At 42.6% G+C, this 16,700-nt stretch overlaps 1 protein-coding gene across 2 annotated transcripts; it reads right to left on the reverse strand.

The window, feature by feature from the left end:
* LOC133078070 (zinc finger protein 211-like) lies at positions 1–16,355 on the reverse strand. 2 transcript variants are annotated; one of them, XM_061172957.1, is made up of 3 exons: positions 16,167–16,355; positions 14,925–15,051; positions 1–3,117 (listed from the first exon to the last, which is right to left on the reverse strand). In XM_061172957.1, the coding sequence occupies exons 1-3, from the start codon at positions 16,197–16,199 to the stop codon at positions 1,127–1,129; spliced, it is 2,151 nt and encodes a 716-aa protein (XP_061028940.1). In that variant the 5' UTR covers positions 16,200–16,355; the 3' UTR covers positions 1–1,126. The 2 variants fall into 2 exon arrangements, with proteins under 2 accessions (XP_061028940.1, XP_061028941.1); XM_061172958.1 differs by lacking the exon at positions 14,925–15,051.
* Positions 16,356–16,700: the final 345 nt, after the last annotated feature.

The following is a 16,700-nucleotide window of genomic DNA, read 5'->3' on the forward strand; positions in this document are numbered from 1 at the left end:
ATAGGAGGGGTCAGCCTACATTCAATCTTAGCTTTTAAGGTAGGTTGATCAAATGTGGGTCCCAAGGGGGGAAGGGCAAGTTCTTGCTAATTAACAATCATCATGTTGGTAAGTTAACATTTTTTCTGGAGGGATGGGAGGAACAGTGAGGCAATGGATCAAGGGCTTAGGAAGAGGATGCTTGGAGACCAGGCCAAGTAGGGTCACACTGGACATTCTTAGTCCTTCCATGTCCCTCACACTGCCCAGAACAGTGAGCGGGTCAACCACATAACAGGGCAACAGGGACATCCTGAGGTGGGTATGTAAAGATGGACAGGACCTTGGAAACAAATCACTGCATATGGTGGTAGAGCCCGTGTCAAATCTGGGGTGACACCAATGACCCAGTCCGGACTGCCTGGCTTAGTGCTGCTGTCCCTGTGGAGAACCTCCCAAGCAGGAGGGTGTTTCCGGGAGATGTGCACTGGTGAAAATGAAGCTGGAGACCCTGGCAGTGATGCAGATGTCAGATGTGGGTAGTTCATAGTCAGGACACAGCAAGTGGAGGCCCTGCTCGGAGGGGCAGGAGAGAAGACAGTGGATGGGTGCAGTGTAGAGGAACCACTCTCATCAAATGCCTGGCATTAGTGAGCCCTTGTGGAAGTCCCTCAACCTCTCTGAGCTGGACACCCCTTCTTTCACAAATGGCAATAATAATAACTGAATCACAGCACTGGATTGGTTGGGTACATAAATGGAGTCAGTCACAGGAAAGTCATCAATATTGGTTCCCAGAGAAAAGATAATCCTGTCCATCAGCATGGGGCTGGGGTATGAGCAGGGCTCCTGGTGTGGGGGTCGGGGCACAGAAGTGTCAGAATGGACAAGGTGTTCTTTCAGTCCCCAAACCTGGAGGTGGCAGGCAGGGGAGGAGTGAAGTGACCAGACTCCTGATATCCTGAACCAGGCAACCTGGCATTGAAGCCCAGATCCCTGTCCATTTCTGGGAGATCACAAACAGATGACACATCATCTCTGTGTCTCAGTTTCCTCTCTAGAAAGGGTCCATTAGCTGTACGGGTTCTTCTCACTCTCTTACCACCCGGAACTCCTTCAATGTCACTGCCGGCCATGTTCGCGATATTCATAAGGCCCTTTCTTCAGTGTGAACTCTATGATGTTTAATCAAGTGGCACCTTTGGGTGAAAGATTTACCACATTCCTTGCACTCAAAAGGCTTTTCTCCAGCGTGGATTTTCCTATGGATGCGGAGGAGCTGTCTTTGCTTAAAGGCTTTCCCACATTCAGTGCACCCATAAGGCCTTTCTCCAGTGTGAACTCTGTGATGATCATAGAGAGAGGATCGACTAGTAAAAGACTGCCCACATTCACTGCATTCATAAGGCCTTTCTCCACTGTGAACTCTCTGATGACGAAGAAGGCTAGAGCTACCAGTAAAACATTTCCCACATTCACTGCACTTATAAGGCCTTTCTCCAGTGTGAATTCTCTGATGATCACGAAGGCTCGACCTAGCAGTAAAAGATTTCCCACATTCACTGCAGTCATAAGGCCTTTCTCCATTGTGAACTCTCTGATGATACCGGAGGCCACTCCTAGCAACAAAAGATTTCCCACATTCACTGCACTCATAAGGCCTTTCTCTAGTATGAACTCTCTGATGACACTTGAGGTTCAGCCTAGGAGTTAAAGATTTCTCACATTTATTGCACTCATAAACCTGTTCTCCAGTGTGAAATTTCTTATGGGCATTGAGGTGTGCCTTTTGGCTAAAGAATTTCCCACATTCACTGCACTCGAAAGGCCTCACTCCACTGTGAACTCTCCAATGATTGCAAAGGTTCGACCTACTCGTAAAAGATTTCCCACATTTATTGCACTCATAAGGCTTTTCTCCAGTGTGAACATTCATATGGGCACTGAGTTGTTCATTTCGGCTAAAGAATTTCCCACATTCACTGCACTCAAAAGGTCTTTCTCCACTGTGAATTCTCTGATGATTACAAAGGATCGACCAAGTAGTGAAAGATTTCCCACATTCACTGCACTCATAAGGCCTTTCTCCAGTGTGAACTCTCAGATGATAATAGAGGCCAGAGCTAGTAGTTAGAGATTTCCCACATTCATTGCACTCGTAAGGCTTTTCTCCAGTGTGAACTCTCTGATGTGCAAGGAAATTGGATTTGCGGGCAAAATATTTTCCACATTGGGTGCATCGATAAGGTTTTTCTCCAGTGTGAACTCTCTGATGTTCAATTAAGTTCCACTTTTGGATGAAAGATTTAGCACATTCCTTGCATTCATAAGGCTTTTCTCCACTGTGGATTTTCCTATGTGCTCTGAGGTACTTCCTTAGGCTAAAGGATTTCCCACATTCACTGCAGTCATAGAGCGTTCCTCCACAGTTAACTCTCTGATGTGTAAGGAAATGGGATTTGTGGCTAAAATATTTTCCACAATGGCTGCATTCATAAGGCCTTTCTCCAGTGTGAACTTGCTCATGCTGAATAAGGTTAGTTCTTTGGGTGAAGGCTTTCCCACATTCTCTGAACTCACAAAACCCTTCAGTAGTGAGGACTCTCTCATCCTGAATAAGTATTTCTGTGTGGCTGGAAGCTTTCTTGCCTTCTCTCCAGCTGTGATGACCTTTTCCACTGTGAAAAACAGCTTCACACTCCTTACTGTTGTTCAATTTCTTCCTGGTATTAGTGGCCTGTGGCTGAAGTTCCATGTTGGCCACATAGTTGTTCCCAATCTCCATGTAGGTAGAGAGATTCCCTGTTACATGGATTGTGCAGCTTTTCAAAAATGCAGGTCTCCCCATATCACAGCTGAAGGGTTTCTCTCTAATGTGATGCTTCTGGTGCTCTTGAAGGTTTGCAGTGAAATAGAACTGTTTCCCACATGCCCCACATGTGTATGCTTTCTGCTCCCTATTTGTTCCTTGCTCTTCAGCCAAGTGCAAAATGTCTCTCAAAACTGGGATGCACATCTTACATGGCTGGGCCTTCTCAGGAGATGAACCTGCCCTGGGGGTCCTCATCTGTGACACTCCTTCTGCAGATACGCTCTGTTCAGAAGGCGTCTCTTCATCCTCAACTGCAGGAAAAGAACCTGAAAACAAAGAAGCGATGATGAAGTTCATGTTGAGTTTATTGGGGGGAGTGAGGCCATCACAAGTCTACATTTGACAAGTGAAAGAACCAGTCCACAGGACTGGATGGGGCCCAAAGCGAAAGGCGTCTTGTACAATTCACTCCTTTGTCAATGGCCTTTACCAGGACCGCATCTCCTGGTGACCTGTGATACTGTACAGAAGTGTATGTCCATATATACACTACGAAATGTAAAACAGATAGCTAGTAGGAAGCAGCCGCATAGCACAGGGAGATCAGCTCGGTGCTTTGTGACCACCTAGAGGAGTGGGATAGGGAAGGTGGGAGGGAGATGCAAGAGGGAAGGGATATGGGGATATATGTATACATATAGCTGATTCACTTTGTTATACAGCAGCAACTAACACACAATGTAAAGGAATTATACTCCAATAAAGATGTTAAAAAAAAAAAAAAAAAAGAAGTGTATGTCCAGGTCTCAGAAAATCTGACTGCAACAGGTCGCTGGTGTTCCAGAAATATTAAAGGATCCCTTATTTTGAGGATACAAATAGTGTCAGTAGGTACTACGGGAAAAACAGTGTGAAGACCACATGAGATAAGTGGTTTAGAGAGGTGGTAGGGAATGAATCCGAGGGTGCAGTCAGAATAAAAATGGGAAGTAGTAGAAATGACAAGTTGGCAGAATGTCATGAATGGAGAAACACGAGAGAAGTGATTTGTAGCCACTGACAATGGCACTAAAACACTTGTCAAGAGGAAGTCATACTTCCTGATATGACTTAAACACAGACCTAATATCAAGGCCTCTCCCAGTTGTCATTCATGTTAATCAGGCTACCTCTGAGGCTTTTTGCTGAGACCAGAGTCATGTCCATCCCATGAAGCCCAAAGGACTCTCCATCCCGATTTGACCAACTACACGGGGCACAAATGATACAAGTCCTAACATAGTCAGGATGGCTGAATAGCCAACACTGGCCCAGAGGAACTCAGTACACAATACACAATATATAAATATTACATTTTATGTCTGGTGCGGGGACTTTCCTGGTGGTCCAGTGGTTAAGACTCTTTGTTTCTAATGCAAGGGGCACAGGTTTAATTCTTGGTCGGGCATGCCATGCACTGGGGCCAAAAAAAAGAACATCCGGTGGAGTCAGAGGAAAGGATGTACAGTGGATGGAGTACAAAATGTTAGGAATGTATCTCCCCATCTAAACAACTATTGTACTGGGAGAATCTAATAGATCTAACTCTTTTGCAACCATGGCATCTTCTGAAGATCTGCAGTGTCCCACAAAACAGTTTGAAAAGACAAAGCTTCAGAATCAAAATCAGATATCACAGGGATGTTTGAACAATCACATTGGGAATATAAAATAATTATGACTAATATGCTAATTAAAGTCTACTAATGGATAAAGCAGACAGCATACAATGCCAGAAGGGAAATGTAAGCTGAGAGATGAAAATTTTAACAAAGGAACAAAAAGAAATGCTAAAGATCAAGTACACCATAACAGAAATGAAGAATGACTGTGATGGGCTTATTCGTACCCTGGACACAGCTGAGGAGAGAATCTTTGAGCTTCTTTTTCTGTTAGGAGAAACTTACAAAACTGAAAAAATACAAAAAATAAAATTAAAAAAAACACCCGAATATACAACATCCGTGGGACAACCACAAAAGGTTTAACAAACACATATGGAAAAATCTCATACAGAAAGAAAAAAAGAAATGGAAGAAATACTTGAAGCAATAATGATGGAGAATTTCTAACAAAATGATGTCAGACACCAACCAACAGATCCAGAAAGCTCAGTGAACATGAGGCAGGTTTGATGCCAAAAACACTACATCTTAGGCTTATCACATTCAAATGCAGAAAAAAAAAAAATACTAAAAGAGGCTGAAGGAATCAACACCTTTCCCAAGAGAAGCCAAAAAAAAAAAAAAAAAAATTACATTTGAATTCTCCTCAGAACTCAGGGAAATAAGAACTGAATGGAGTAAAATATTTAAAGTGGGAAGGGGGAGGGGACATCACCAACCTAGAATTTGGTAACCAGCAACATAAATCTTCAACACTGATGATGAAATAAACACGTTCTTAGACACAGAAAAATTGTGGGACTATATTAAAGGGAGTTCTTCAGAGAGGAAAAATGACATAGATCACAAATTTGGGTTTCATAGAGAAAGGAAGACCATAAGAGAATAAAAAACTTTCATTGACATAAAACTGACATGGGACATTGTATTTCTTTAAATTGTACAACATGATTTATGTATACACTGCTATGAGTACCACAATAAGTTTAGTTAACATATATAATTATATATTTTTTCTTCTGATGAGAACTTCTAAGATCTACCCTTTGGAAACTTCTAAATGTACAATACAGTTTCGTTAACTAGAGTCACTATGCTGTGCACTACATCCCCAGGACTTACTCATCTTATAACTAGAAGTCTGTAACTTCTGACACCCTTTACTCACTTCATCTAACCACCTTGCCCCACTCTGGCAATCACTAATCCTTTCTCTGTACCTGAGTTTGGTGTTGTTGTTGTTGTTTTAAAGATTCAACATGTAAGTATACTCAGGTAGTACATGTAAACCTGGAACAACATGGGTTCACACTACTTGGGTCCACTCGTACAGAGATATTTTTCAACAAATACACACAGGATCACATGATCTGTAGCTGGATGAATCCACAAATGGGAAAACTTCAGAATCAGAGGGCTGACTATGGGACTTCAGCATCCACAGATTTCAGTATATGCAGGGGCTCCTGGAACCAATCCTCCATGGAAACAGTGGGACAAGTGGATTTGTCTTTCTCTCTCTGACTTATTTCACTTAGCATAATGTCCTCAAGGTCTATCCATGTTGAGGCAAATGGCAAGATTTCCATCTTTCTTTATGGTTGTATAATATTGAATAATATGCCATATATACCACATGTTTGTTAGATCCACTCATCCATCAATGGACACTTAGGTTGTTTCCATCTCTTGAATATTGTAAATAATGCTGCAATAAACCTGAGGTACAGATATCTTTTTGAGATGATGATTTCACTCCCTGTGGATAAATACACAGAGGTGGAATTGCTGGACCATATCGAAGTTCCTTTTTGAATTTTGTAAGGATTCTCCATAGCTTTCCATAGTAGTTGTAACAATGTACACTCCCACCGACAGTGCACAAGGGGTCCCTTTTCTCCACAACTTCACCAACACTTATTTCTTGTCTTTTTCACAACAGACATTGTAACATGTGTGAGGTGGTATCTCACAGTGGGTTTTTTTTTCCTAACTTTTAATTTATTTTTGGCTGCATTGTGTCTTAGTTGCTGCATGTGGACTTTCTCTAGTTGCAGTGAGCGGGGGCTAGTCTTTTGTTGTAGTGCACGGGCTTCTCATTGTGGTGGATTCTCTTGTGGCGTAGCACGGGCTCTACGTGCGCAGGCTTCAGTAGTTGCAGCACGCAGGCTCGATAATTGCGGCACACAGGCCCTAGAGTGCATAGGCTTCAGCAGTTCTGTCGCATGGGCTCAGTAGTTGCGGCGCAGGATCTAGGGCGCACTGGCTTCAGTAGTTGTGGCACTCGGACTCAGAAGTTGTGGCTCATGGGCTCTAGAGCGCAGGCTCAGTAGTGTGGCACAGGGCCTTAGTTGCTCTGCAGCATGTGGGACCTTCCCGGATCAGGGATCTAACCCGCGTCCCATGCAGTGGCAGGTGGATTATTTTTTTTTAAATAAATTTATTTATTTGTTTTTGGCTGCGTTGGGTGTTTGTTGCTGCATGTGGGCTTTCTCTAGTTGCCGCAAGTGGGGGCTCTCTTCATTGTGGTGCGCGGGCTTCTCATTGCGGTGGCTTCTCTTGTTGCCGAGCATGGGCTCTACGCGCGTGGGCTTCAGAAGTTGTGGCACACAGGCTCAGTAGTTGTGGCTCGCAGGCTCTAGGGTGCAGGCTCAGTAGTTGTAGCTCACAGGCTTAGTTGCTCCATGGCATGTGAGATCTTCCCAGATCAGGGCTCGAACCCGTGTCCCTGCATTGGCAGGTGGATTCTCAACCACTGCGCCAGCAGGGAAATCCTCATTGTGGTTTTGATTTGCATTTCCCGACCATTAGTGATATTGAGCATCTTTTCATGTAGCTGTTGCCCATATGCATGTCTCTAAGGAACAATAGTAATTGTATACTCCATTATTCATTTTTTAATTAATGAATTTATTTATTTTTGGCTGCATTGTGTCTTCGTTGCTGCATGTGGGCTTTCTCCAGTTGTGGCAAGCGGGAGCTACTCTTTGTTGTGGTGTACAGGCTTCTCATTGCAGTGGCCTCTCCTGTTGCAGAGCACAGGCTCTAGGTGCACAGGCTTCAGTAGTTGTGGCATGCAGGCTCAGTAGTTGTGGCTCACGGGCTCCAGAGCACAGGCCCAGCAGCTGTACCACATGGGCTAGCTGCTCCGCGGCATGTGGGATCCTCCCAGACCAGGGCTTGAACCGGTGTCCCCTGCATTGGCAGGCGGACTCCCAACCACTGCACAACCAGGGAAGCCCCATTATATATTTTTAAACACACCCATTTATGTCTGCTTATGTAAAATTAAAACAAATGAGAACAATAATACAATGCAGGAGAGATAGCAATTAGGATTTTTTAAAATTATAAGGTATTCAAACTACCAAGGAAGCCATACAGTGTTATATGAAAGTGGACTTCAATCAGATGTAAATACAGACTGCAAACTCTAGCACAACTACATAAAAAAAAAAATGAAAAGAAACGAGTATATCTGATATGCTAACAAGGAGAGAAAATGCAATCATACAAGATGCTCGATCTAAACAATAAAAACAAGAGTGGAAGACTAACATAGGAACAAAGAATAAGGGCAATGGTAGAAAATGGTAACAAATACATTAGATATTTATCCAACTATATCAATATATTAAACATTGATAGTCTCAATGCACCAATGAAAAGAGATTATCAGAGTGAATCCATAAGCAGGAGTCAGCTATATGTTCTCTCAAAAAAACCCACTTTATTTATTTATTTATTTTACATCTTCATTGGAGTATAATTGCTTTACAATGTTGTGTTAGTTTCTGCTGTATAACAAAGTGAATCAGCTATCTGTATATGTATATCTCCATATTCCCTCCCTCTTGAGCTTCCCTCCCACCCTACCTACCCCACCCCTCCAGGTCATCACAAAGCATCAAGCTGATCTCCCTGTGCTATGCAGCTGCTTCCAACTAGCTGTTTATTTTACATTTGGTAGTGTATATATGTCAATGCTACTCTCTCACTTCGTCCCAGCTTACCCTTCCCCCTCCCCGTGTCCTCAAGTCCATTCTCTACATCTGTGTCTTTATTCCTGTCATGCCCCTAGGTTCATGAGTACCATTTTTTTAAGATTCCATGTATATGCGTTAGCATATGGTATTTGTTTTTCACTTTCTGACTTACTTCACTCTGTATAACAGACTCTAGGTCCATCTGCCTCATTACAAATAACTCAATTTCGTTCCTTTTTATGGCTGAGTAATATTCCATTGTATATATGTACCACATCTTCTTTATCCGTTCATCTGTTGATGGACATTTAGGTTGCTTCAATGTCCTGGCTATTGTAAATAGTGCTGCAATGAACACTGTGGTACATGTATTTTTTTGAATTCTGGTTTTCTCAGGGTATATGTCCAGTAGTGGGATTGCTGGGTCATATGGTAGTTATATTTTTAGTTTTTCAAGGAACCTCCATACTGTTCTCCATAGTGGCTGTATCAACTTACTGCATGTGTGCTTTCTCTAGTTCCAGCGAACAGGGGCTACTCTTCATTGCGGCATTCAGGCTTCTCATTGTGGTGGCTTCTCTTGTAGAATACGGGATCTGGGCACGCGGACTTCCATAGTAGCAGCACACAGGCTCAGTAGTTGTGGCTCACAGGCTTAATTGCTCTGTGGCACGTGGGATCTTCCTGGACCAGGGATCAAACTCATGTCCCTGGCATTGGCAGGTGGATTCTTAACCAATGCGCCACCAGTGAAGTCCAGAAACCCACTTTAAATACAAATATGTGAGAATTCCCTGGCAGTCCTGTGGTTAGGACTTGGCGCTTTCACTGCTTTAGCCCAGGTTCAATCCCTGGCCAGGGAACTAAGACACTGCAAGCTGTGGCACAGCCAAAAGAAAAAAGAAAAAAAAAATCCACCAATACATGATCTCATCGACAGATTCAGAAAACCAGATCTGGCAAAATCCAGCACCCATTCATGATCAAAATCTCCATCTCCTAGTAAACTAAAAATAGAAAAAAAACTTCAACTTGACAATCTAAATAGAACCCTATAACTATCATCTTTACCAGATGAAAAACTAGAGAAAAACTAGAAACTTTCCCAATAAGATGAAGAAGGCAAGGATGTTCCCTCTGGCAACTCCCTTTCAACTTTATAAGTCATAATTAATGGACTGAGAAGAGAAAGTTATATAAAAGTTATACTGATCGGGAAGGAAGGAATCAAGCTGCCTTCATTCTCAGATGATATAACCAGCTATGTAAAAACCAAAATATACACCAAAAAAAACCCCAAAACAAATCCTGGAACTTGGTAGCAATTATAGCAAGGTTTCAGGATACAAGAAAAATATACAAAAGTCAATCACTTTCCAATACATCAAGAATAAACAAGTGAAATTTGAAATTAAAAACACAAGACCATGTACATTAACACCCTCCTAAACAAGTGGAGAGACAAAGGAAGAAACACTTAATTATAAATCTACCAAGATTTATATAAATAAACAAGATTTACATGAAGGGGGACTTCCCTGGTGGCACAGTGGTTAAGAATCTGTCTGCCAATGCAGGGGACATGGGTTTGATTGCTGGTCCATTAAGATCCCACATGCTGTGGAGCAACTAAGCCTGTGAGCCACAGCTACTGAGCCTGTGTTCCAGAGCCTGCAAGGCACAACTACTGAGCCCACATGCCACAACTACTGAAGCCCGTGTGCCTAGAGCCCATGATCTGCAACAAGAGAAGCCACCGCAATGAGAAGCCTGCGCACCGCAATGAAGAGTAGCCCCTGCTCGCCGCAACTAGAGAAAGCCCGCGCGCAGCAAGAAAGACCCAATGCAGCCAAAAATAAATAAATAAATAAATATAAAAAGAAAAAAATCTACATAAGGGAAACTCTAAAACTCTGATGAAGAAATCAAAGAACTAAATAAACGGAACTAAATAAATGGAAAGATATTTCACATTCATAAATATGAAGACCCACTACTGTCAAGAAGTCAGTTCTTCCCAATTTAACCTAGACTGCACCTAGATTCAATGCAATCCAAATCAAAATCCCAGCAAATTATTTTGTGGACCTAAGTAAATTGATCCTAAAGTTTATACAGAGAGGCAAAAGTCCCAGAATAGCCAACACCATACTGAAAAACAAAGGTCGCAGACTGACACTACTCAACTTCAAGACTTAGTATCTTAAAAAGAAAAAGAAAGAAAAAAAGAAAAAGGAAAAGAAAAACAAGACTTAGTATCTAAGGTAATCAAGCCTGTGAATTCCCTGGCAACCCTTGGTTAGGACTCTGCACATTCACTGCTGAGGGCCTAGGGTTCAATCCCTGGTTGGGGAACTAAGAACTTATAAGCTGCATGGCATGGCAAAAAAAACTCAAAAAAACAAAATGTAATCAAGCCAGTGCGGTATTGTTGAAAGGATAGAGAAACTGATCAATGAACAGTATTGAGAGTGCAAAAACAGATCCACAGAAATAAACTCATCTGACTTTTGACAGATGACAAGTGCAATACAATGGAGAAAAATGAAGTCTTTTGAATAAATAGTACTGGAACAACTGAACATCACATGCCAAGACATGAATTCTAGACACAAACCTTACACCCTTCACAAAAAATTAACTCAAAATGGATCATGGACCTAAAAGTTAAGTACAAAAAACCCTTAAAATTCAGTACGAAAACAACAACCCAAATACAAAATGAGCAAAACACCTTAACAGACACCTTATTAAAAGAGATATACACATGACAATTTAGCATATATAAAGATGAACGGAAATGCAAATTAAACTCAAAAGCAGATACCAATACATACCTACAAAAATGGCCAAAATCCAAACACTGACAACACCAAATGCTGGTAAGGGTGTGGAGCAACAGGAATTTCATTCATTGCCGACTGGAATGCTTAATGGTAGAGTCCACTTTGAAAGGCAGTTTGGTAGTTTCTTACTAAACTGAACATAATCTTATATCCTCCAGCAATTGTACTCTGTGGTATTTATACAAAGGAGTTGAAAACAGACATACACACAAAAACCTTCAAACAGATATTTACAGTAGCTTTATTCATAACTTTCAAAACTTGGAAGTAATCAAGAAGTCCTTCAGTAGATGAATGGATAAACATGATACATCCAGAGAACAGCAACACTATTTACAACTAAACTGCAACGAGCTATCAAATCATGAAAAGACATTCAGAAAACTTAAAATGCATGTTACTATGTGAAAGAAGCCAAGATGAAAAGGCTACATACTGTATGAGTCCAAGGATACGACATTCTCAAAAAGGGGAAACTAATGAGACAGTAAAAAAGTAATCAGGGGATACCAAGGAGTACGGGGGAAGAAGGGATGAACAGGTGGGGCACGGAGAATTTTTAGTTGAAAATTGAACACATTCTGTATGATACTATAATGGTGAATACATGTCATTATACATTTATCAGAGCCCACAGATGTACACCACCACAAGTGAACCCTATCGCAAACTTTAGATTTTCAGTGATAATGATGTGTTCATGTAGGTTCATCAATTTTAACACTCAGATGGGGGATTTTTGATTCAATGCAATCCCTATCAAAAACAATGACGTCTTCAAGAAATAGAAAAACTCAGACTCAAATTCACATAGATTCTCAAGGGATTCGATACAGCCAAAGCAATTGTGAAAAACAACAAAGTTGAAGGATTCACAACACATGAATTCAAACTTTCTTACAAAGCTACAGTAAGCAAAACAGCATAAAGTGCTACTGGCATAAAGACAGATATATACTCCGATGGAATAGAACAGAGACTAGAGTGTCTAAAAATCCGCCCTCAAATATATGATGCAATAATTACTAACAAGAGGATGATTTCCATTGAATAAGGACAGCCTTTTCAACAAATGGTGCTGGGAAAACCGGATACCCACATGCACAACAATGAAATTAGAACCTTACCTAACACCATACACAAAAATTCACTCAAAATATATCAAAGGCCTAAACGTAAGAGCTAACACTAAAAAGTTCTTACAAAAAACAAACAAGAAAAGCTTCAAAACGTTGGATTCAGCCATGATTTCTTGCCTCTGACAACAAAGGCAAAAGCAACAAAGCAAAAAATAAACAAATTGGACCTCATAAAAATGAACAATTTTGGTTGCATACCTTTAATTTACACAAACTTATGTGTCATTATAGCCCAAGAAAGCTAGGGGAAGGAAGGAAAAAAATGAAAAACTTTTTAACATCAAAGGACACTATAAACACAGTAAGAAAGAAACCACAGATTGGGAGAAAACATTTCCAAAACATGTATATAAAAAGAGATTCATATCCAGAATCTATGGATAAATCTGTAATTCAACAACAACCAAAAAACCAACTTGATTAATAAATAAAAAAGGACTTGAACAGATATATTTCTAAAGCTGTACAAATGACCAATAAGCACACCAAAAGGGATGTAATTGAAATGGGAAAAATATACCATTTCACACCCATTAGGATGGCTATGATCAAAAGAACAGAAAATAACAGGGACCTCCCTGGCAGTCCAGTGGTTAAGACTGCACGCTGTCACTGCAGGGGGCACAGGTTCGATCCCTGGTCATCACTTCTTGGGGAACTAAGATCCTGCATGCCCCCCGGCAAGGCCGAAACAAAACAAAACAAGAGAACAGAAAATAACAGATGCTGGAACATCCTGGGTGGAGCAGTGGTTAAGACTCCGTGCTTCTAATGCAGGGGGTTGGGGTTCGATTCCTGGTCAGGGAACTAGATCCCACATGCATGCCACAACTAACAGTTCGCATGCCACAACTAACAGTTCGCATGCCACAACTAAGGAGTTTGCAAGCTGCATCTAAGGAACGAGCGAGCCACAACTAAGGAACCCGCCTGCCACAACTAAGACTTGGCGAAACCGAAATAAATAAATAAATGTTAAAAAAATAAAAAGAAACAAAAAACCAGATGCTGGCGTGGATATAGAGAAATTGGAATCTTGAAAAAAGGTCTTGCAAAAACATCATATGGTCTGTTTTAGTAGTAACCATGTCAGTGACAACACTGTCACACAGTCAGGCACAAAAATATGTCAGGTACAAGAATGGAGCAAAACTTGGGTACCATTCATTTGGACAGTCACCTGACCAAAGAGAGGGCAAACAAGGAGGGATCGATCAGGTGGATGGCAAGACTACTGACCATGACAGTCTCCCAAGGCAACAGAAATAAAAGCAAAAATAAACAAATGGGACCTAATCAAACTTATAAGCTTCGGCACAGCAAAGGAAACCGTAAAGAAAACAAAAAGATATCCTATTTACAAATAATGTGACTGACAAGGGCTTAATTTCCAAAATATATAAACAGCTATACAACTCAATAACAAAAAACAAACAACCTAGAAAACGTAAATAAACATCTCTCTAAAGCAAAAACACAAATGGGCAATAGGCACATGAAAAGATGCTCATCATCGCTAATTATCAGAAAAATACAAATCAAAACTATTCAATACAATGAGTTATAACCTCACACCAGTCAGAATGGCCATCATTAAAAAGCCTACAGATAACAAGTGTTGGAGAGGGTGTGGAGAAAAAGGAACCGTCTTACACTGCTGCTGGGACTGTAAATTGGTACAGCCACTATGGAGAACAGTATGGAGGTTCCTCAAAAAATGAAAAATAGAGTTACCATATATTCCAGCAATCCCATTCCTTGCCATATATCCAGAGAAAAACATGGTTTGAAAGGATACATGCACCCCAATGTTCAATGCAGCACTGTTTACAATAGCCAAGACATGGAAGCAACCTAAATGTCCATCGACAGTTGAATGGATAAAGATGTGGTGCTTATATACCATGGAATATTACTCAGCCATTAAAACGAATGAAATAATGCCATTCATAGCAGCATGGATGGACCTACAGATTGTCATACTGAGTGACGTTAAGTCACAAAGAGAAAGATATGCAGAATCTAAAAAAAAAGTTGATACATATAAACTTATTTAGAAAACAGAAACAGACTCACGGACTTAGAGAATGAACTTGTGGTTGCCAGGGGGTAAGGGTGATGGGGATGGATTGTTAGGGAGTTTGGAACTGACATGTACACACTGCTGTATTTTAAATGGATAACCAGGGACCTACTGTACAGCAGAAATTAAAACAAAATTGTAAATCAACAATACTTCAATAAAATTAAAAACAAAATTAATCAACAAAAAAAGACTACTGACCCTGAATCCTTACCTGTAACTTTGGGGCTGCGGGTGTTCGGGCACTAAGGACTAGGGATGCACTCTGCCTAGCCATAGTAACCACAGCACATAACCAAGGAATTTAAGAAGAAAGCAGTGCCCATGTTCCAGATGTGAGGACAGAGCTGCCCTTGGGGAAGAGAAGAAAGGAAGAACCTAGCTCAGAGGATAGGGGTGGGTGTGAGGGCCTTACCCAGCATGCATACAACTGCAAAGTTCTCCAGCATGACATCAAGGTACAGGTGTATCTGAACCTCATCAAGAAGACACCATTCCTCCCAGGAGAAGTACACGGCCACATCCTCAAAGGTCACACTGCCCTGGTATAACAGGGACAAATAAAACCATGAACGGTCTCACTCCTGAAAACCCACAATCCATCTTCCCACACATTTCCCCTACTGCCCAATGAGATGGAGCCACTTGAGACCTGGGGAAGAAAACCTCCCTCCTCTGATCTGAACTTCCCATTGCCTCCAAAACACACAGGCAGTCATTTGAAGCTGAAATCCTGCTCTTCTGTGCTGTTTATTCCCACCAGAAAAAAAAGGAGACCTGCACTTACCTAAACCAGCTCAACCTCACCTCAAAGTGCTTCCACATACTGGTACGGGTTCTAGGAGTAACCTTCCATATTCCCTCCATAGAACGTCTGGGCCTGCACTCAGTACCCAGAGCATGAGATTCTCCAAGGTCCCCAAACCAAAAAGCTAGCAGAATGGCAGGTGAAGAGCCCTGAGACACCTCAAATGCAGAGAATGTGTGCGTGGGGGTCAAAACAAGTGAGGGATTGGGACAACCTCCATTTACCAAAAGTGCTTATGCAGCCCTGGGAATCTGTGGGAACAAGCAGGCCATAGAAGAAAGTGACCATGGCGGTACTCCAGGGGCTCAGGCCTTCCCTGGTCCCCTGGCGGTACCGGAGCCAGGTAACCTCGGGCTGACTGGCTAATCTCCCCTCCCTGCCTCCGTCCCCAGTGCTACCGTTTATCAGTTGTGACCTTGGAAAAGCCACAACTTCCCTCTGCCTCAAAGTCCTCATCACCCACCTACAGTCTTTTCTTCCACTGAACAGGCTTTGGAGAATTTTTAAAAGCCTAACTCAGATCGTGTCCTTCCTTTGCTCAAAACTCTCCACCGCTCCGAGGGCCCTAAGAAGAAAGGTACAACCTCTCAGCTACCACTCCAGATGCAGCCTGGCCTCAAACTTGGTTCCTCGCAGAAACAAGACGGAGTACACGTCCCCGGGATGTTCCTGCTTCAATTGCATCTCCAAGCCTCACTCACACCGCATACACTGGTGGTCAGAAATAGATAAACCACCCCTGAAGCCCTCACTGTCCTGGAGCAGACGTGACCAGGCGTCGCTCACTCGGGGCGTTCGTATTTCGGTGGGGAAACGGGCAGGCGAGAACCCGGAGACCGCAGCGTTTACCTGCGGTGGGTCCATCAGCGCAGGCGCCGCCATCGGAGCCTTTACGCGGAGCGGAGCGGCGACAGTCCAGCGACCGGGTCTGAGTCGGCACGGTTACTCCCCGCAAGCGGCGGCGTCGTCCCCGACCCTAAGACCCGTCCCTGTGTAGTGTGCACAAACCCTCCACTTCCGCCTCCTGGGCCCCTCACCTAGTTCCCAACACCGCACAGCGGAGCTATTGACCAGGTCCACAGTCTCAACAACAATAAAAATGTCCGCCAAGAAAACACCGGAAGTCCTCCTCCCTGATGTTCCCCTCCCGGAAATGCCCCTTTTCTAGATTTTCATTGGATGAACGTTCCCTTAGCGCAAGTTCTTCTGGGTAATGTAGTTCCAAGGCCTGAAGCAGTGGCGCCCCACACTGGAAGCACCACGAAAAAAGCCAAACAGCACCGAGAGAAGCGCTGGGAAATCAGCTGGCGGTGGTGGGGGGGGGGGGGGGTGAGGGGGGTGGCGAGGAAGCGGCTCCATCCCTCTTAAGGTCGGGGTGGGGAT

Source organism: Eubalaena glacialis, chromosome 18, assembly GCF_028564815.1.
Source record: "Eubalaena glacialis isolate mEubGla1 chromosome 18, mEubGla1.1.hap2.+ XY, whole genome shotgun sequence".
NCBI classification, from domain to species: domain Eukaryota; kingdom Metazoa; phylum Chordata; class Mammalia; order Artiodactyla; family Balaenidae; genus Eubalaena; species Eubalaena glacialis.

What these genes read in the sequence shown, in the direction of transcription:
- LOC133078070 (XM_061172957.1), bottom strand. Translation starts at nt 16,199, where the DNA reads ATGGCGGCGCCTGCGCTGATGGACCCACCGCAG. An exon ending in CGCTGATGGACCCACCGCAG is followed by an intron (nt 15,052 to 16,166) that starts GTAAACGCTGCG and finishes CTGTTATACCAG; the next exon opens with GGCAGTGTGACCTTTGAGGA. An exon ending in TGCAGTTGTATGCATGCTGG is followed by an intron (nt 3,118 to 14,924) that starts GTAAGGCCCTCA and finishes CTTTGTTTTCAG; the next exon opens with GTTCTTTTCCTGCAGTTGAG.